The sequence below is a fragment of the Argentina silus genome (genome assembly GCF_951799395.1).
Source record: "Argentina silus genome assembly, chromosome: 1".
NCBI lineage: Eukaryota > Metazoa > Chordata > Actinopteri > Argentiniformes > Argentinidae > Argentina > Argentina silus.
The window spans coordinates 21,845,991-21,868,403 of record NC_139655.1 but is presented as its reverse complement, the minus strand read 5'-3'; the positions used below and the strand labels follow the sequence as shown (position 1 = coordinate 21,868,403).

Genomic DNA, 22,413 nt, shown 5'->3' with positions numbered 1-22,413 from the left:
GTTGTTGGTAATTCAGGAGTGGATTTTGTAGGTATGTAGTTTGCCACTGGTAATGTGGCTGTACTCATAGTTGTTGATGTTGAAATTGATACATGGAGGAACTGCTGAGGTTAGGAGCTCTGTTTGGATATTTGAAACTGCTAGTGTTGATTTAGCAGATGGTTTGTTTGCCGTGCTGGTGACTTTAGTTGGTTGCGGTAGTTGAAGATATGCTGGTGACTTTTGAGTTGTCTAGATACCACCAACTACTTCCCCACAGCCAATAACTTCCTCTTACACCACCAAACAACACACCAAACAATTCAGTCTGTCAGAACATCATCATCTGCCACACCCTCAGATCTCACAAAAACTGCCACACCCTTAGATCTCACATGCCATGCATGCCATACATGCCATGTCCTGAAACATCCCCGACAGGCATAGCCATAACTTTGAACACAAGTGCAAAGTCAAAACTTGAAGACAAAAATAAAACTTCAGCTTCAGCTGAGTTACATCACAACCTTATTACTACATCAACACATGCAGCCTTCACCATAAACATATCTGTAGACACTGCAATTACAACTACATCACTGGCCCTATTACAAATAGATCTTCATCCACTATATCTAATTAACTCAAGTCACCAGCATATCTTCAACTACCACAACCAAATCTGACACCTTCAACCACAAATGTATCATTGACTGCAGTTCCTATGACAACTGCAAGGAAAAATACGTCTTTATCCATTTCAAACAACAATGCATCTTCAGCCCCTTTTATCATCAACAATTTAACAAACAAACATACAAACAAACAAAATTCATGACCCCAGTGTCTGTCAAATGTCACAGCATTTGATCACACCAAAACTAAAGTCACCAGCACGGCAAACAAACCATCTGCTAAATCAACACTAGCAGTTTCAAATATCCAAACAGAGCTCCTAACCTCAGCAGTTCCTCCATGTATCAATTTCAACATCAACAACTATGAGTACAGCCACATTACCAGTGGCAAACTACATACCTACACAATCTTCAGTCTCCACTCCTAAATTACCAACAACCATACAACCATCAACAGCATCTTCAATCCAAACCACTATATCACTGCTGACTACATTAATGCCACCAGCTGGAATTTCTACCATTACCATCTACATCCACCACAACCTCTTCAACATCATCCTTGACATTAACTTCTGGATCATCATCAGAATCTACTAGTTTAGGTGTAGGTGTCATTACCAAAACAGTTGTCACTACCACAACATTACCAGCTGCAACAATCTTCACCAGTACACCATCACCAAATACAACATCAGCTAAGTCTGTTACCACCACAACACAGTCAACTTCACAGTATAAAACCACATCATTAGCATCTTCAGTTCCCATCACTACACCATTACCAATAACACAATTAGCACCATTACAAATTACACAACAACTAACTACATCAAGAGCAGCTAAAATCACCACAACACCATTGCTGATGTCATCATCAGCATCTTCAGAATACGACACACCATTACAAACTAAACGGTCAGCATCTTCCAATTCAATCTCTGTACCATTAAAAACTACATTGCTACAAACGATAATGGAAAACAACATCTGCTGCTTCAGTTCCCATCACTACACTTTTACACAGTACATCATTACACAATAGATCATCAGTAAAGGCAGTCCCCTCTACTACACCGAAACAAACTACGCCATTACAAACCACATTCTTATTTTCATTGGTCTTAAATACAGAGACTTTACAATCTACAGAACAGCCAGAGAAATCTACCACAAACTCAGTACCCACCAGTACATTGTTACCAGCTTCAACATTAGAATCTTCAGTCCCTGGCATGACACTGTTACCTACTACACTGGTCAAAACCACATCACCAGCACTTTCAATTTCTTGCACTACGCCATTACAAACTACTCAAATTACACAAACAGAGTCTTTAGTTTTCACCAGCACATCGTTAACAAACACATCAGCGACTAACACTGACACAAATTCATCAGGACTAACTCCAACCATTACACTAATCATCAGCATATTCAAAGTCTACCACTACACTATTACCAACTACACAACAAACAAATAAATCAGCTGCTCACAGAACTACACTATTGACGACTCTATTAACATCACTTTTAGAATCTGACACACCATTACCAACATCTTCAGTCACCAATATTACAACACAACCAACAACACATTCCTCTACCCCACAACTTCCTACATCTGCTACAAAATTAGGATTGATGGTAACTAACTGGCCTACTTCATCATTAGAATTTACTTCAACTTCACAATCACAAACAACAGCCTCTATCTCAACCACTTCACAGTTAGAATCCACATCATCAGTCCCAAACACTACGCAACATAGAACAATTTATTTTACTGTGCAACCTCCCACATCCTCCAAAACAGAACCATTAGTTTCACTTCCAACCATATCATTCGATAAAAACATTACCATGACTATATCCTTTAGCACTGCCCCAAGATTACAAGAGCCAACAAATACACAACTACCCTCAATGCCTACAACAGCAAATGCCTACAACCACCATAACAAACCATACCTCTGCAAAGGGTGCACCACTTTCGCCAGACTCAAGATCGACACCTACTACAGTTGCCAGTACCGTATCCATACCTGAGGTCAACCACAAACTAGGATTGACAAACCGAGAACATCTGTTTTTCTGCCAATATCAGCAGAAAATGAAAGGTGTCTGGTGCCTCACCAGATATATCAGATACAACTACCCTCAAACCTGATTCTGATACCCCAGCTCCATTGATCAAAGGAACCATTGTGTTTTTCAAACACACCCCCAGACTCACTGTTGTTAGTCCAATTGTATTTATAATGTAATAAAAAAACTATTATGTTATAACTTGCTGGAAAAAATGGTGAGCAAAATATATATTAAGAGTGTCACTTCAGTGCTTGAAATTCAAATATGTTTGATTGAAGAGTAAAATGTTCATGAAAAAAATATTTTGGGTGAAAATGATTTGATCACTTTCTATACTTGAGTATATAGCATCTTGATAGAGGTGTATAATCTATATTACCTAACAGAAGAGTATGTGTATTATGTGAATTATGTTTTCTGGTTGAGCTTTCAGAGAGTAGGAAGGTATGTCTGTCTCTCTCTCTCTCTCTCTCTCTCTCTCTCTCTCTCTCTCTCTCTGTGTGACACTTGATGTGTATTAAAAAAATATATATATTTTATTACATTACTGGTGGAAGTTATTACATTATTCATCATAAAGTTGTCACTCACTTGATAACTTGTAATATATTATTAGCAGGTTATTACATTAAGTTAAGTTATTAAATTATTAGTTGCTACAGGGTATATGAAATATGATAATATGATGCCATTGGCAATAAGGGAATGAAGTTCATTCAAGTGGATATTGCATTTGACAAAGTGCAAATCATATGTATATTATATGTAAATGTGTAAATCATATCCCCATCGTTATAATTACACTATTGTTTCCCACATTTTTATATAATATGTATCATGTCACAATTTACGGTCAGTTTTGCATTAACTTCCTTCACTCTGAGCTAACAGTCAGGTTTTGCCAGTTAAAAGGAATGCAGAAAGAGCAGAGAACAAATGATTGGCTCAATGAAAGATCAGGGAATAACGTCATGTCAAATGAACTTATAAAAGTGGCAACACTGAAAGTGGCATCCCTTAAGAGGGGCTCATCACAGATTTTAATGTTAGAACTACTCACTAAATTCTGACCAAGTGTCCTGGAGCAGATACTGAATACACAACTCATCACAGCTTGAGCCATCTATTCACAAAGACGTCATAAAATCAACACATTTATAATTTTGCAATAATGGGTGAGTTATTTAAAAAAATATTGTTTTGAGGTTTTTTGTCAAGCTTGCTCTGTTAAAAGTATTTTCTTTGTAACCCTAACACTAAAGTATCTGTAGGATGCTGTCTTACTGGCAGACATGTTAACTATGGAGAAAGTGATGAGCAAAGTGCACATATTGTATGAATTGCCCTCATCAGGTGAAATACATTAATTCTGGATTTCTTCTAATGCATATTTAAAAATGTAAATACATTGTAGATACTACTGTATGTTTCAGCTGGCTCTTTATTTTAAGCAATGAATACATTATTTATTGTGAGCCAAAAAAAGAAAGGTCTTGAACACTAACCCTTTTCCCACCTATTTCAACATTGATGCAATGTAAATTCCTGGGTCTCCTCCAGTCTGAACATTCTTACAGTGCTAGGCTTATGATGTATGTAGCTATTTAAAATCTCAGATATTGTAGTTATAACTGCAGAAGTCGCCAATGGCATATATTGCTCTGACAAATGTGTCTCAATTTATTCATTAAATGCAGAGGCAGATTTGAACCTAAGAATGCAGCAATAATTTGTTTACCAGCAATAATTTGTCTACCAGATGCTGTATTTATAGGATTTTGTTTGTTTTTTAGTGAAAAAATATGAATACAAAAACGTACATAACTCTATGATTATCAGAAAAGGTTTCCCAGCAGTCTTATTCTCATGGATTAATCAATACCAACACAAGAATTTGCCTAGCTACACCTACAACAGTTTGTAGGCTTAAAACTGTTGCAGCTGTGCTTCTCATGATTGTGCCCTTTGACTGTGCCCTCTGCCCTAAAATGTGGAATATGATTCAAATGTGTTTGCCTGTCAATTCCCCCATTTCAAGTGTCTGGTTCTGTAGATGGTACATTTGAAAGAACATTCAAGATGAGTTTATGGCGAGTAACACTTCTCCTACTTGTTGGTAAGTGGAAAAAAAATAGATTTTCTAGTTTTGCTCTAGTTTTAATCAATTAAATTGTGTTTGTTAACTTTGACACAATTTTTACCAAACAAACCATTACAACTGTCACTGAAGGATCAACTACAACTGTTACAGCCCAACTCACTACAACTGGTGCATCAACTACATTCCAACCTACATCAACTGTCACTGGTGGATCAACTACAACTGTTACAGCCCAAACTACTACAACTGGTGCATCAACTACAGTCCAACCCACTTCTACTGTCACTGAAGGATCAACTACAGTCCTACCCACTACAACTGTTACTGCCGGATCAACAACAACTGCTGCAGCCCAACCCACGACAACTGGTGCATCAACTGTTACAGATACACAACCAACTACAACTGGTGCATCAACTACAGTCCAACCCACTACAACTGTGACTGTAGGGTCAACAACAACTGCTACAGCCCAACCTACTACAACTGGTGCATCAAGTGTTACAGATACACAACCCACTACAACTGGTGCATCAACTACAGTCCAACCCACTACAACTGTCACTGGTGGATCAACTACAGTCCAGCCTACTACAACTGTTACTGTAGGGTCAACAACAACTGTTACAGCCCAACCTACTACAACTGGAACTGGTGGATCAACTACAACTGTTACAGCCCAACCTACTACAACTGGTGCATCAACTACAGTCCAACCCACTTCTACTGTCACTGAAGGATCAACTACAGTCCTACCCACTACAACTGTTACTGCCGGATCAACAACAACTGCTACAGCCCAACCCACGACAACTGGTGCATCAACCGTTACAGATACACAACCCACTACAACTGGTGCATCAACTGTTACAGATACACAGACCACTACAACTGATGCATCAACTACATTCCAACCTACTTCAACTGTCACTGGTGGATCAACTACAACTGTTACAGCCCAACCCACTACAACTGATGCATCAACTACAGTCCAACCCACTACAACTGTCACTGAAGGATCAACAACAACTGCTACAGCCCAACCCACTACAACTGGTGCATCAACTACAGTCCAACCCACTACAACTGTCACTGAAGGATCAACAACAACTGCTACAGCCCAACCCACTACAACTGGTGCATCAACCGTTATAGATACACAACCCACTACAACTGGTGCATCAACTACAGTCCAACCCACTACAACTGTCACTGAAGGATCAACTACAACTGTTACAGCCCAACCCACTACAACTGGTGCATCAACTACAGTCCAACCCACTACAACTGTCACCGGTGGATCCACAACAACTGCTACAGCCCAAACCACTACAACTGGTGCATCAACTACATTCCAACCGACTTCAACTGTCACTGGTGGATCAACAACAACTGTTACAGCCCAACCTACTACAACTGGAACTGGTGGATCAACTACAACTGTTACAGCCCAACCTACTACAACTGGTGCATCAACAACAGTCCAACCCACTACAACTGTCACTGAAGGATCAACTACAGTCCTACCCACTACAACTGTGACTGCCGGATCAACAATAACTGCAACAGCCCAACCCACGACAACTGGTGCATCAACTGTTACAGATACACAACCCACTACAACTGGTGCATCAATTGTTACAGATACACAGACCACTACAACTGGTGCATCAACTACAGTCCAACCCACTACAACTGTTACTGCTGGATCAACAACAACTGTTACAGCTCAACCTACTACAACTGGTGCATCAACTGTTACAGATACACAGACCACTACAACTGGTGCATCAACTACAGTCCAACCCACTACAACCGTTACTGCTGGATCAACAACAACTGTTACAGCTCAACCAACTACAACTGGTGCATCAACTGTTACAGATACACAGACCACTACAACTGGTGCATCAACTACAGTCCAACCCACTACAACTGTCACTGGTGGATCAACTACAGCTGTTACAGCCCAACCTACTACAACTGGTGCATCAACTACAGTCCAACCCACTTCTACTGTCACTGAAGGATCAACTACAGTCCTACCCACTACAACTGTTACTGCCGGATCAACAACTACTGCTACAGCCCAACCCACGACAACTGGTGCATCAACCGTTACAGATACACAACCCACTACAACTGGTGCATCAACTGTTACAGATACACAGACCACTACAACTGATGCATCAACTACAGTCCAACCCACTACAACTGTCACTGAAGGATCAACAACAACTGCTACAGCCCAACCAACTACAACTGGTGCATCAACTACAGTCCAACCCACTACAACTGTCACTGGTGGATCAACTACAACTGTTACAGCCCAACCTACTACAACTGGTGCATCAACTACAGTCCAACCCACTACAACTGTCACTGAAGGATCAACAACAACTGTTACAGCCCAACCCACTACAACTGGTGCATCAACCGTTACAGATACACAACCCACTACAACTGGTGCATCAACTACAGTCCAACCCACTACAACTGTCACTGAAGGATCAACAACAACTGCTACAGCCCAACCAACTACAACTGGTGCATCAACTACAGTCCAACCCACTACAACTGTCACTGGTGGATCAACTACAACTGTTACAGCCCAACCTACTACAACTGGTGCATCAACTACAGTCCAACCTACTTCAACTGTCACTGGTGTATCAACTACAACTGTTACAGCCCAACCTACTACAACTGGTGCATCAACTACAGTCCAACCCACTTCTACTGTCACTGAAGGATCAACTACAGTCCTACCCACTACAACTGTTACTGCCGGATCAACAACAACTGCTACAGCCCAACCCACGACAACTGGTGCATCAACCGTTACAGATACACAACCCACTACAACTGGTGCATCAACTGTTACAGATACACAGACCACTACATCTGGTGCATCAACTACAGTCCAACCCACTACAACTGGTGCATCAACTACATTCCAACCTACTTCAACTGTCACTGGTGGATCAACTACAACTGTTACAGCCCAAACAACTACAACTGGTGCATCAACTACAGTCCAACCCACTACAACTGTCACTGAAGGATCAACTACAGTCCAATCCACTACAACTGGTGCATCAACCGTTACAGATACACAATCCACTACACCTGTCACTGTAGGGTCAACAACAACTGCTACAGCTCAACCTACTACAACTGGTGCATCAATTGTTACAGATACACAGACCACTACAACTGGTGCATCAACTACAGCCCAACCCACTACAACTGTTACAGCTCAACTCACTACAACAGGTGGATCAACTACAACTGCTGGTCAAGGTGAGTATATTGACATTGATTACTCTATTTCACCCTTGGGTCAATTTTATGAACCTTTTCGCTGCTTTTGTGTTTTTTGGAGGTGGCTGCCAAAAAGGTTTGTCTGAATGAAGCTCACTTCTGACGATTTTTGACCACTGTCACAGTCACACATTAATGTAGTCTAAACCCGGTTTTTATGTGGTATTTGCACAATATGAAGTTGAAGTCACGCTGTGAAATTGTGAAAAGTATGATGACCGTAGCTTAGTATTACAGCAGTTTCAAAAGTGCGCCTCAAATTACAGCTCGTTTTACGTGGGTGTGATTTTGGCCCCCCACACAACCTCAGCAGGTGATCTGATTTGAATACACCAATCACAACCAAGTACAACTCAATCAAATAAACCAATAATATAATTTCTTTACGTTTTACATCCCTCCCGTTTAAGCCAGCACAGTGCAAAAACGGTAAGAAAATGATGTATTTGAAGTTATGTTGTTTGAGCTCGCACAGTGATGTATTTTGTAAGCTAGAAAAACAACCTGTTCGTTAACTTATGAGCATGGTAGAATTGCTAAGAATTTCACAAAGCTCGTGCCAAAGTTACCAAAAATTTTGTAACAACAGAAATGCTTCATAAATCCGTATAAGAGACACTGTAGACTGCTAAAGAATTGGTAAGCATTGAACTTAAGAAAGTAACACGTGTATCTCCTGAGATCCAGCAAAAACTTGGTTTTTGAATTATATTTTTTGCAAAAAAAAGTGTTTGGGGTAAAAAAAAAAATGTTACAATATAGTAAATATGCTAGATTTAACAATTGAGCTGCAAGAGTCCATAATATCCCTGAGCCTCACGCCTGGACTGGGAGGGACTACAGCAGAGGCCCCAGCCAACACAAACCCCAGCAACACCAGAGTCCGCTCGCTACTGAACGGGAAGAAGGACCCGAAATTGCCCCCACGACCTGTACAGACTCAGTGGTGCCAACACCAGTCACCCAGGCCGACCCAGCCACGACTCGACCAATCGCACAAGGCATTCCCCGCCTACAGACAATGATTGCGGGGAAGGCTAACAGCAGCAGACCCGGCCGGCCCAAACCTTCAGTCTGTCAGAGACTGCATGCCTCCCGGGAGGAGGAGGGGAACCCCAAGGCCAATGAAAGAAGCAGGAACCCATGATCGCCCAGGGCCAGCACCACGACCACCCCAACTCATGCAACCCTGAGCTGCACGCTTGCATTGGGAGGACCAGTAGTAGCAGCCCCGGCCAACCCGGATCCCAGCACCGACAGAGCTGGCTTGCCACAGAACGGGAGAAAAGACCAGAAATCCCCCCGGTTCATTTCATTACACAATTACACACTTACCTTTTTTCTTTCCAGAAATTGTGTTAGTTTTTATGGCAGCCATTTTGAGGAATCAGGAAAATACCATTGGGAAGGGCACACCCCCACACATATGATATAATTGAAACGACCTGAACGTCCTCTCAGGTACAACAGGACTTAATATAGTGGCATGTATGGCCTGAGATACGGACCAAGAGTGGGCAAAAATGAATTGCTGGGTATCAGGAGGATATCAATGAAAGAATGACTCACAAGACGAACTGTTAATCAAAAATGCACCACCATGCCCACACCAGCAGAGTATGCATTTCAATAACAAGCAGAGGCAAAGGGAAAATAGTGATTACAAATATTTAGTGATGACCTTTCTTACAACAAAACACACACAGTGACTTTTTAGATATCCAGGAATGTTTGGAAATGAAAATTAGAATGATTACATGGCCCCTTTAAGCACAATTTCAAGTAAAGCCTCTTTTAACTGTAAAAGAGATTCATTTGATTCTTTGAATTCCAGGTGTTTCTGCAACTACCACCCCGATAACCACCACCACAATAACAACAACAACCACAACACCTGATCCAGTGGTGGCTCCAGTGGTGGCTTTACAAATCACCATACAACAAACATTTGAACCAGCTTTGAATAACCCTCAAAGTACAGAATTTCAAACATTAGCAATAGCTGTTGTTGAAGTGGTAAGTCTGTGAATTCCAGATGTGAATTAAAAAAATACTAATATATTTACAGCATGACAGTGTAATAATCAATATTGAATGTACAGTACATTTTGAATTGGTGTGGACAATCAGTCATATTATTTGATAGACCGTAACAGTCTTCTCTCTCTTCCTCATTACAGTTTGACCAGATCTACCGAACAAGATTTGGCCTCCTTTTCATCCGTACCATTGTCATTGCATTCAGGTAATATTCTATGATATGCTATAATAACTCTGTAAAACCTTTGGTTTGATTTACCCATTATCTTGCCAGTCTTTCAGAACACAAGAAGTCTTATTTCAAGCATAATCCTGCAATGAAGCTAAAACAATTGATATTTCTGTCCTTTTTAAATGCCTATCTAGTGATGATGTTCAAACCTTAGGCACAGGCTACACACTGTACAGTGTATATGACTCTGGCCACTGTTCATTCCTGCCAAATTGACTCTGACCTCTGAACATTTGTGTCCCCTTGTAGACCTGTGTCCCGTTTCCGTGTGGAACAAGACACAGAGGCTGAGGTGGAGCTGGTGTTCAATGAGACCTCCACTGAACCTATTCCACAGAGTACCGACATTGTAAATGTACTGCAAGAGGCTGTGTCCGATCCAAACTCAACCTTCAATCTCACGGTGGATCCAGACTCCATCACTGTTATTCGTGAGTAAACATTGAATGCATATCCAAAGACCTATATACTAGCATTAGGCATGATGTGAGGACAAACTATCATCGTATACAACAATCTTATACAGTAAGCTACATTAATTAATGAATTAATTTTCTGGTGGATCAACTACAACTGTTACAGCCCAACCTACTACAACTGGTGCATCACCTACAGTCCAACCCACTTCTACTGTTACCGCTGGATCAACAACAACTGTTACAGCTCAACCTACTACAACTGGTGCATCAACTGTTACAGATACACAGACCACTACAACTGGTGCATCAACTACAGTCCAACCCACTACAACTGTTACTGCCGGATCAACAACAAGTGCTACAGCCCAACCCATGACAACTGGTGCATCAACCGTTACAGATACACAACCCACTACAACTGGTGCATCAACTACAGTCCAACCCACTACAACTGTCACTGAAGGATCAACAACAACTGCTACAGCCCAACCAACTACAACTGGTGCATCAACTACAGTCCAACCCACTACAACTGTTACAGCTGGATCAACAACAACTGTTACAGCTCAACCTACGACAACTGGTCCATCAACTACATTCCAACCTACTTCAACTGTCACTGGTGGATCAACTTCAACTGTTACAGCCCAACCTACTACAACTGGTGCATCAACTACAGTCCAACCCACTACTACTGTCACTGAAGGATCAACTACAACTGTTACAGCCCAACCCACTACAACTGGTGCATCAACTACAGTCCAACCCACTACAACTGTTACTGCTGGATCAACAACAACTGCTACAGCCCAGACCACTACAACTGGTGCATCAACTACAGTCCAACCCACTACAACTGTTACTGAAGGATCAACAACAACTGCTACAGCCCAACCCACTACAACTGGTGCATCAATTGTTACAGATACACAGACCACTACAACTGGTGCATCAACTACAGTCCAACCCACAACAACTGTTACTGCTGAATCAACAACAACTGCTACAGCCCAACCCACTACAACTGGTGCATCAACTGTTACAGATACACAGACCACTACAACTGGTGCATCAACTACAGTCCAACCCACTACAACTGTCACTGAAGGATCAACTACAGTCCAATCCACTACAACTGGTGCATCAACCGTTACAGATACACAATCCACTACACCTGTCACTGTAGGGTCAACAACAACTGCTACAGCTCAACCTACTACAACTGGTGCATCAATTGTTACAGATACACAGACCACTACAACTGGTGCATCAACTACAGCCCAACCCACTACAACTGTTACAGCTCAACTCACTACAACAGGTGGATCAACTACAACTGCTGGTCAAGGTGAGTATATTGACATTGATTACTCTATTTCACCCTTGGGTCAATTTTATGAACCTTTTCGCTGCTTTTGTGTTTTTTGGAGGTGGCTGCCAAAAAGGTTTGTCTGAATGAAGCTCACTTCTGACGATTTTTGACCACTGTCACAGTCACACATTAATGTAGTCTAAACCCGGTTTTTATGTGGTATTTGCACAATATGAAGTTGAAGTCACGCTGTGAAATTGTGAAAAGTATGATGACCGTAGCTTAGTATTACAGCAGTTTCAAAAGTGCGCCTCAAATTACAGCTCGTTTTACGTGGGTGTGATTTTGGCCCCCCACACAACCTCAGCAGGTGATCTGATTTGAATACACCAATCACAACCAAGTACAACTCAATCAAATAAACCAATAATATAATTTCTTTACGTTTTACATCCCTCCCGTTTAAGCCAGCACAGTGCAAAAACGGTAAGAAAATGATGTATTTGAAGTTATGTTGTTTGAGCTCGCACAGTGATGTATTTTGTAAGCTAGAAAAACAACCTGTTCGTTAACTTATGAGCATGGTAGAATTGCTAAGAATTTCACAAAGCTCGTGCCAAAGTTACCAAAAATTTTGTAACAACAGAAATGCTTCATAAATCCGTATAAGAGACACTGTAGACTGCTAAAGAATTGGTAAGCATTGAACTTAAGAAAGTAACACGTGTATCTCCTGAGATCCAGCAAAAACTTGGTTTTTGAATTATATTTTTTGCAAAAAAAAGTGTTTGGGGTAAAAAAAAAAATGTTACAATATAGTAAATATGCTAGATTTAACAATTGAGCTGCAAGAGTCCATAATATCCCTGAGCCTCACGCCTGGACTGGGAGGGACTACAGCAGAGGCCCCAGCCAACACAAACCCCAGCAACACCAGAGTCCGCTCGCTACTGAACGGGAAGAAGGACCCGAAATTGCCCCCACGACCTGTACAGACTCAGTGGTGCCAACACCAGTCACCCAGGCCGACCCAGCCACGACTCGACCAATCGCACAAGGCATTCCCCGCCTACAGACAATGATTGCGGGGAAGGCTAACAGCAGCAGACCCGGCCGGCCCAAACCTTCAGTCTGTCAGAGACTGCATGCCTCCCGGGAGGAGGAGGGGAACCCCAAGGCCAATGAAAGAAGCAGGAACCCATGATCGCCCAGGGCCAGCACCACGACCACCCCAACTCATGCAACCCTGAGCTGCACGCTTGCATTGGGAGGACCAGTAGTAGCAGCCCCGGCCAACCCGGATCCCAGCACCGACAGAGCTGGCTTGCCACAGAACGGGAGAAAAGACCAGAAATCCCCCCGGTTCATTTCATTACACAATTACACACTTACCTTTTTTCTTTCCAGAAATTGTGTTAGTTTTTATGGCAGCCATTTTGAGGAATCAGGAAAATACCATTGGGAAGGGCACACCCCCACACATATGATATAATTGAAACGACCTGAACGTCCTCTCAGGTACAACAGGACTTAATATAGTGGCATGTATGGCCTGAGATACGGACCAAGAGTGGGCAAAAATGAATTGCTGGGTATCAGGAGGATATCAATGAAAGAATGACTCACAAGACGAACTGTTAATCAAAAATGCACCACCATGCCCACACCAGCAGAGTATGCATTTCAATAACAAGCAGAGGCAAAGGGAAAATAGTGATTACAAATATTTAGTGATGACCTTTCTTACAACAAAACACACACAGTGACTTTTTAGATATCCAGGAATGTTTGGAAATGAAAATTAGAATGATTACATGGCCCCTTTAAGCACAATTTCAAGTAAAGCCTCTTTTAACTGTAAAAGAGATTCATTTGATTCTTTGAATTCCAGGTGTTTCTGCAACTACCACCCCGATAACCACCACCACAATAACAACAACAACCACAACACCTGATCCAGTGGTGGCTCCAGTGGTGGCTTTACAAATCACCATACAACAAACATTTGAACCAGCTTTGAATAACCCTCAAAGTACAGAATTTCAAACATTAGCAATAGCTGTTGTTGAAGTGGTAAGTCTGTGAATTCCAGATGTGAATTAAAAAAATACTAATATATTTACAGCATGACAGTGTAATAATCAATATTGAATGTACAGTACATTTTGAATTGGTGTGGACAATCAGTCATATTATTTGATAGACCGTAACAGTCTTCTCTCTCTTCCTCATTACAGTTTGACCAGATCTACCGAACAAGATTTGGCCTCCTTTTCATCCGTACCATTGTCATTGCATTCAGGTAATATTCTATGATATGCTATAATAACTCTGTAAAACCTTTGGTTTGATTTACCCATTATCTTGCCAGTCTTTCAGAACACAAGAAGTCTTATTTCAAGCATAATCCTGCAATGAAGCTAAAACAATTGATATTTCTGTCCTTTTTTAAATGCCTATCTAGTGATGATGTTCAAACCTTAGGCACAGGCTACACACTGTACAGTGTATATGACTCTGGCCACTGTTCATTCCTGCCAAATTGACTCTGACCTCTGAACATTTGTGTCCCCTTGTAGACCTGTGTCCCGTTTCCGTGTGGAACAAGACACAGAGGCTGAGGTGGAGCTGGTGTTCAATGAGACCTCCACTGAACCTATTCCACAGAGTACCGACATTGTAAATGTACTGCAAGAGGCTGTGTCCGATCCAAACTCAACCTTCAATCTCACGGTGGATCCAGACTCCATCACTGTTATTCGTGAGTAAACATTGAATGCATATCCAAAGACCTATATACTAGCATTAGGCATGATGTGAGGACAAACTATCATCGTATACAACAATCTTATACAGTAAGCTACATTAATTAATGAATTAATTTTCTGGTGGATCAACTACAACTGTTACAGCCCAACCTACTACAACTGGTGCATCACCTACAGTCCAACCCACTTCTACTGTTACCGCTGGATCAACAACAACTGTTACAGCTCAACCTACTACAACTGGTGCATCAACTGTTACAGATACACAGACCACTACAACTGGTGCATCAACTACAGTCCAACCCACTACAACTGTTACTGCCGGATCAACAACAAGTGCTACAGCCCAACCCATGACAACTGGTGCATCAACCGTTACAGATACACAACCCACTACAACTGGTGCATCAACTACAGTCCAACCCACTACAACTGTCACTGAAGGATCAACAACAACTGCTACAGCCCAACCAACTACAACTGGTGCATCAACTACAGTCCAACCCACTACAACTGTTACAGCTGGATCAACAACAACTGTTACAGCTCAACCTACGACAACTGGTCCATCAACTACATTCCAACCTACTTCAACTGTCACTGGTGGATCAACTTCAACTGTTACAGCCCAACCTACTACAACTGGTGCATCAACTACAGTCCAACCCACTACTACTGTCACTGAAGGATCAACTACAACTGTTACAGCCCAACCCACTACAACTGGTGCATCAACTACAGTCCAACCCACTACAACTGTTACTGCTGGATCAACAACAACTGCTACAGCCCAGACCACTACAACTGGTGCATCAACTACAGTCCAACCCACTACAACTGTTACTGAAGGATCAACAACAACTGCTACAGCCCAACCCACTACAACTGGTGCATCAATTGTTACAGATACACAGACCACTACAACTGGTGCATCAACTACAGTCCAACCCACAACAACTGTTACTGCTGAATCAACAACAACTGTTACAGCTCAACCTACTACAACTGGTGCATCAACTGTTACAGATACACAGACCACTACAACTGGTGCATCAACTACAGTCCAACCCACTACAACTGTCACTGAAGGATCAACTACAGTCCAATCCACTACAACTGGTGCATCAACCGTTACAGATACACAATCCACTACACCTGTCACTGTAGGGTCAACAACAACTGCTACAGCTCAACCTACTACAACTGGTGCATCAATTGTTACAGATACACAGACCACTACAACTGGTGCATCAACTACAGCCCAACCCACTACAACTGTTACAGCTCAACTCACTACAACAGGTGGATCAACTACAACTGCTGGTCAAGGTGAGTATATTGACATTGATTACTCTATTTCACCCTTGGGTCAATTTTATGAACCTTTTCGCTGCTTTTGTGTTTTTTGGAGGTGGCTGCCAAAAAGGTTTGTCTGAATGAAGCTCACTTCTGACGATTTTTGACCACTGTCACAGTCACACATTAATGTAGTCTAAACCCGGTTTTTATGTGGTATTTGCACAATATGAAGTTGAAGTCACGCTGTGAAATTGTGAAAAGTATGATGACCGTAGCTTAGTATTACAGCAGTTTCAAAAGTGCGCCTCAAATTACAGCTCGTTTTACGTGGGTGTGATTTTGGCCCCCCACACAACCTCAGCAGGTGATCTGATTTGAATACACCAATCACAACCAAGTACAACTCAATCAAATAAACCAATAATATAATTTCTTTACGTTTTACATCCCTCCCGTTTAAGCCAGCACAGTGCAAAAACGGTAAGAAAATGATGTATTTGAAGTTATGTTGTTTGAGCTCGCACAGTGATGTATTTTGTAAGCTAGAAAAACAACCTGTTCGTTAACTTATGAGCATGGTAGAATTGCTAAGAATTTCACAAAGCTCGTGCCAAAGTTACCAAAAATTTTGTAACAACAGAAATGCTTCATAAATCCGTATAAGAGACACTGTAGACTGCTAAAGAATTGGTAAGCATTGAACTTAAGAAAGTAACACGTGTATCTCCTGAGATCCAGCAAAAACTTGGTTTTTGAATTATATTTTTTGCAAAAAAAAGTGTTTGGGGTAAAAAAAAAAATGTTACAATATAGTAAATATGCTAGATTTAACAATTGAGCTGCAAGAGTCCATAATATCCCTGAGCCTCACGCCTGGACTGGGAGGGACTACAGCAGAGGCCCCAGCCAACACAAACCCCAGCAACACCAGAGTCCGCTCGCTACTGAACGGGAAGAAGGACCCGAAATTGCCCCCACGACCTGTACAGACTCAGTGGTGCCAACACCAGTCACCCAGGCCGACCCAGCCACGACTCGACCAATCGCACAAGGCATTCCCCGCCTACAGACAATGATTGCGGGGAAGGCTAACAGCAGCAGACCCGGCCGGCCCAAACCTTCAGTCTGTCAGAGACTGCATGCCTCCCGGGAGGAGGAGGGGAACCCCAAGGCCAATGAAAGAAGCAGGAACCCATGATCGCCCAGGGCCAGCACCACGACCACCCCAACTCATGCAACCCTGAGCTGCACGCTTGCATTGGGAGGACCAGTAGTAGCAGCCCCGGCCAACCCGGATCCCAGCACCGACAGAGCTGGCTTGCCACAGAACGGGAGAAAAGACCAGAAATCCCCCCGGTTCATTTCATTACACAATTACACACTTACCTTTTTTCTTTCCAGAAATTGTGTTAGTTTTTATGGCAGCCATTTTGAGGAATCAGGAAAATACCATTGGGAAGGGCACACCCCCACACATATGATATAATTGAAACGACCTGAACGTCCTCTCAGGTACAACAGGACTTAATATAGTGGCATGTATGGCCTGAGATACGGACCAAGAGTGGGCAAAAATGAATTGCTGGGTATCAGGAGGATATCAATGAAAGAATGACTCACAAGACGAACTGTTAATCAAAAATGCACCACCATGCCCACACCAGCAGAGTATGCATTTCAATAACAAGCAGAGGCAAAGGGAAAATAGTGATTACAAATATTTAGTGATGACCTTTCTTACAACAAAACACACACAGTGACTTTTTAGATATCCAGGAATGTTTGGAAATGAAAATTAGAATGATTACATGGCCCCTTTAAGCACAATTTCAAGTAAAGCCTCTTTTAACTGTAAAAGAGATTCATTTGATTCTTTGAATTCCAGGTGTTTCTGCAACTACCACCCCGATAACCACCACCACAATAACAACAACAACCACAACACCTGATCCAGTGGTGGCTCCAGTGGTGGCTTTACAAATCACCATACAACAAACATTTGAACCAGCTTTGAATAACCCTCAAAGTACAGAATTTCAAACATTAGCAATAGCTGTTGTTGAAGTGGTAAGTCTGTGAATTCCAGATGTGAATTAAAAAAATACTAATATATTTACAGCATGACAGTGTAATAATCAATATTGAATGTACAGTACATTTTGAATTGGTGTGGACAATCAGTCATATTATTTGATAGACCGTAACAGTCTTCTCTCTCTTCCTCATTACAGTTTGACCAGATCTACCGAACAAGATTTGGCCTCCTTTTCATCCGTACCATTGTCATTGCATTCAGGTAATATTCTTTGATATGCTATAATAACTCTGTAAAACCTTTGGTTTGATTTACCCATTATCTTGCCAGTCTTTCAGAACACAAGAAGTCTTATTTCAAGCATAATCCTGCAATGAAGCTTAAACAATTGATATTTCTGTCCTTTTTTAAATGCCTATCTAGTGATGATGTTCAAACCTTAGGCACAGGCTACACACTGTACAGTGTATATGACTCTGGCCACTGTTCATTCCTGCCAAATTGACTCTGACCTCTGAACATTTGTGTCCCCTTGTAGACCTGTGTCCCGTTCCCGTGTGGAACAAGACACAGAGGCTGAGGTGGAGCTGGTGTTCAATGAGACCTCCACTGAACCTATTCCACAGAGTACCGACATTGTAAATGTACTGCAAGAGGCTGTGTCCAATCCAAACTCAACCTTCAATCTCACGGTGGATCCAGACTCCATCACTGTTGTTAGTGAGTAAACATTGAATGCATATCCAAAGACCTATATACTAGCCATAGGCATGATGTGAGGACAAACTATCATCGTATACAACAATCTTATACAGTAAGCTACATTAATTAATTAATTAATTAATTAAATCTGTGTTCACAGGGACCCCAAATATGACCACAAATGAAATGTCAAATTCGACGACTAGTCCCGCCATCACAACTGTCATTATCACGACTGCTTCCAACACCATGACTGCTGCAACCACAGTTGGACTAATTAATGTGCTGGCGATGTTCACATCCATTGGAGAGACATTTACTACAGACCTATCAAACTCAGCCTCTTCGGCCTTCCAAACCCGAGCATTGTTGATCAAAACAAATGTGAGAGCCCAAAATTAAACAAAAGAACACGTAAAGATTTGAAAGTTCAGATGGGAAGAGAGAGCACAACAGAACTGATAGTTTTGAATGACAGTAATAATGGGATATTTGTCTAAACCTGACCAATTTTGTTCCTGCCTTGCAGCTCGAACCTTTCTATAAAGCAGCGTTCTCCTCATTCAACAGTTTGACTGTGACTGAATTCAGGTGATTGGTTTGTACTCAATGGATAATATTGTATCTAAAAATGTCTGTGTGTCTATCCATCTTACTTGACAACATGATTTTCTCTCATTCACAGAAATGGATCAATTATCAATTCCATGAATTTAGCATTTGTGTCCTCCTCTGTCCCCAATGGCACCGCGATTGGCACTGTTTTGATAAATGCAGCACAAAACATCACAGCTTTCAACATTGACCCCACCTCAGTTATAATCAATGGCACGGGTAAGTGAAAGTTTTGTTTGCTATTATTTGCAAACAATCAATACATCAAAGTATTTGCTGTGTTCACTAGCATTATCAAGTAAACAGGAACTGTTTTTGTTTCCTCTCTCCATATATGCAGTTGTGTCATCAAGTGAAGTCAGCAGTAAGACCAGCCTCTTCACTGCTTTGTGTCTGGTATTTCTGTCATTGCTACTGCCAAGCCAGCAGTAGTCTCAATAGTGATGTCCACTGGAAAAGATGCGAAACTGACAGCAAACAGTGGTATGAAAGAGACTTAGCACACTGGTATTGGGATAAAGTACATACAATTTAGATCTACGCTGGAATGAGATACATGTGTAACAGTTTTTTAAAATCAGATTAAATTAATACCAGTATTGATTGAATAATGTTAACTGAGTTTATTGGATAAGTTATTGCATACCAAAGACAAGTTATTTCTGTGCAATGATAAAGCATGTTAGATATGATACGAAATTATATGAAGCTGATTTTTGAATCACACATTGTTTTGTTGAGCACTTATCCTTGGAGCATTGTATTCTTGGAGCACAAAAGGAATGTTGTTTTTTTACTTAACGCTGAAACCCAGTCACCAGGTTTGATTGAATAGGCATGATAACATTACGAAAGTTTCAAAATGATATGGATGCACACTTAACCATTCCACCCAGGAAAATGGAATGGAATGTGGTATAGTATAATCAATAGGTATTATATTGTTTCCAATATGCTGGAATATAACATGCTCAATCTCTTAAATTGTACTGCAGTTATCAAGGGCATTGTATTGTTTGTTATTTGTCCATCGAGTAAAAATGGAAAGACGTTGCTCCTACATTCTGTATAAGCGATATGTTCATGTGACTGCCTAGCTTTACCAAACAAGAAAAACAAGGAACCACTGATAAGTGTCTGTGGGATTTATCCATAGTACATAATTTTTTGACAAAGGTGGGTTGTAATTGGATTGTATTATACAGCGGGTTGATGAAAACAAGCATTGTGATTGGCAAAGAGGTGTTCGAATCCGTGATTTACTATAATGTCACGGTTAAATCACCTACTGTATTATATTTCTGCGCCACAGTAGATTTCGTTCCCTTGACAACGTTTGTAGTTTTGGTCATTATATTTTTCAGCGCAGGGCAGAAACCACAATCTATCACAAAATAAACACTTAACGTATTGTTTTCTAGTCACAATTTTCGGATTTGTTGTGTAACCATTGTATAAAAACAATAATGCCCTTGAGGCCGTGATTTATCTTCAATATTGTCACTTGGTAGGGGTTTTCCGGCACTTCGCTACACGTCGTGCATAACAGTCCCCTATCCGTGACAATATTGACAATAAATCACGGCATCTCTGGCCTTACTGCTTAATTATACAACGGTTTGATCAGAACAAGCATTGTGATTGGCCGAGAGGCACTCGAACACGTGCTTTCCTCCCGAATAAAGTTACAGCTATGACGCGTTTTGCCTGTTTACCATACGTCGCAGTAATATCCCTGCGCAAACACTCGAATAAAAGATTTGATTATCACGTTACCAAGACAACAGTGGTCGTTTTGAGAACTATATTTCTGAGCGCAGGGCAGAATACACTACAATCTATCACAAAAGACATACTTAAGGCATTGTTTTCTTGTCACAATTCTCTATTTTGTTTTGTAACCGTTGTAAAAAAGCAATAAGGCACTCGAGTCTCTGCTCTATCGTGAATAAAGTCACAGAAGCACGTCCCCTCGTGCCTTATTGCTGAATTATAATGTAAACGGGACCGTAATATCCATATTGTGTCACATATACGTCTATTTTTCTACAATAAAATTCCTGGATACTGTGCTCAATGTAATAGTGTGCCAATGATGGCTATGTATGACATTTAAAACATTTAAAATAATAAGAAATCAAAACTAATTTGCCATGTTGTGAGTTTGTCTATGAGCAGGAATTATACAGTTTCTATTTTACTTATTTTTCTTATTCTCTTACCCACATACAATGAAGACAGATAACCTGTTTGATGGATCTGCCTTTGACATTTCCCTCTGGTACAAAAAGCATTTGATTATCAAGAGTGATTACGGGATACCATCATACTGTACAAGTAAACCTCCATGATTACTTGTGTATAGACAACTTCTGACAAATTGAGAGTGAATGAATGTGTGTGAGAACATATCTGGTGCATCTGGATATCTGATGCAAGAGCATGATAAGTAGTTTCTTGTGAAAAGAAAGAGACACAAAAACACATACTGTACTGTAGCCTACATTGAGAGAACACTGGCACAGGCTGAACAACTGCCCTATTGGTTTAGATAATGATTAGATTGTTGTCCTGACCATTGGCTTTTCTGTTTTACAATTTGAAGAAAAGAGGTGCAGATGTGCATGCCTTACTTGAGGTAATCTGATCTGAGGTAATCTGTGTGTGTGTGCGTGCGTGCATGAGTGAGAGAGTGTTATAACTGTGACTCATGTAAGACCATGACACATCAAAATCTGGTCTCATTGTTTCCTATCCCAGACAGCTAGATAAGACTAATGCAGCTAGATAAGAAGCTTCTCATGGGGCTCCATGCCATTGTCAAGAGTTTAAGAGACAGAAGAGGTTTGGTTGTCGGT

General features: G+C 41.2%; 1 protein-coding gene across 4 annotated transcripts; it reads left to right on the top strand.

Annotated features, from left to right (window-relative positions):
• The first annotated feature begins 3,741 nt into the window (after nucleotides 1-3,741).
• Nucleotides 3,742-21,702, top strand: LOC310801417 (uncharacterized protein). Of its 4 annotated transcripts, none has more exons than XM_083665441.1 (18): nucleotides 3,742-3,883; nucleotides 4,747-4,824; nucleotides 8,008-8,112; nucleotides 9,968-10,149; nucleotides 10,314-10,378; nucleotides 10,655-10,836; nucleotides 10,988-12,172; nucleotides 14,028-14,209; nucleotides 14,374-14,438; nucleotides 14,716-14,897; nucleotides 15,049-16,233; nucleotides 18,089-18,270; nucleotides 18,435-18,499; nucleotides 18,777-18,958; nucleotides 19,101-19,324; nucleotides 19,470-19,531; nucleotides 19,626-19,774; nucleotides 19,896-21,702. In XM_083665441.1, the coding sequence occupies exons 1-18, from the start codon at nucleotides 3,880-3,882 to the stop codon at nucleotides 19,985-19,987; spliced, it is 4,371 nt and encodes a 1,456-aa protein (XP_083521567.1). In that variant the 5' UTR covers nucleotides 3,742-3,879; the 3' UTR covers nucleotides 19,988-21,702. The 4 variants fall into 4 exon arrangements, with proteins under 4 accessions (XP_083521567.1, XP_083521565.1, XP_083521568.1 ...); XM_083665439.1 differs by having other exon boundaries at nucleotides 4,960-8,112; XM_083665442.1 differs by lacking the exon at nucleotides 4,747-4,824 and having other exon boundaries at nucleotides 3,745-3,883.
• The last annotated feature ends 711 nt before the right edge of the window (nucleotides 21,703-22,413 follow it).

Excerpts from the sequence above, each read along its gene's own strand:
- LOC310801417 (XM_083665439.1), top strand. Across the intron at positions 4,825-4,959 it reads AACACTTCTCCTACTTGTTG|CCCAACTCACTACAACTGGT; the intron begins GTAAGTGGAAAA and ends CAACTGTTACAG. Across the intron at positions 16,234-18,088 it reads AACTACAACTGCTGGTCAAG|GTGTTTCTGCAACTACCACC; the intron begins GTGAGTATATTG and ends TTTGAATTCCAG.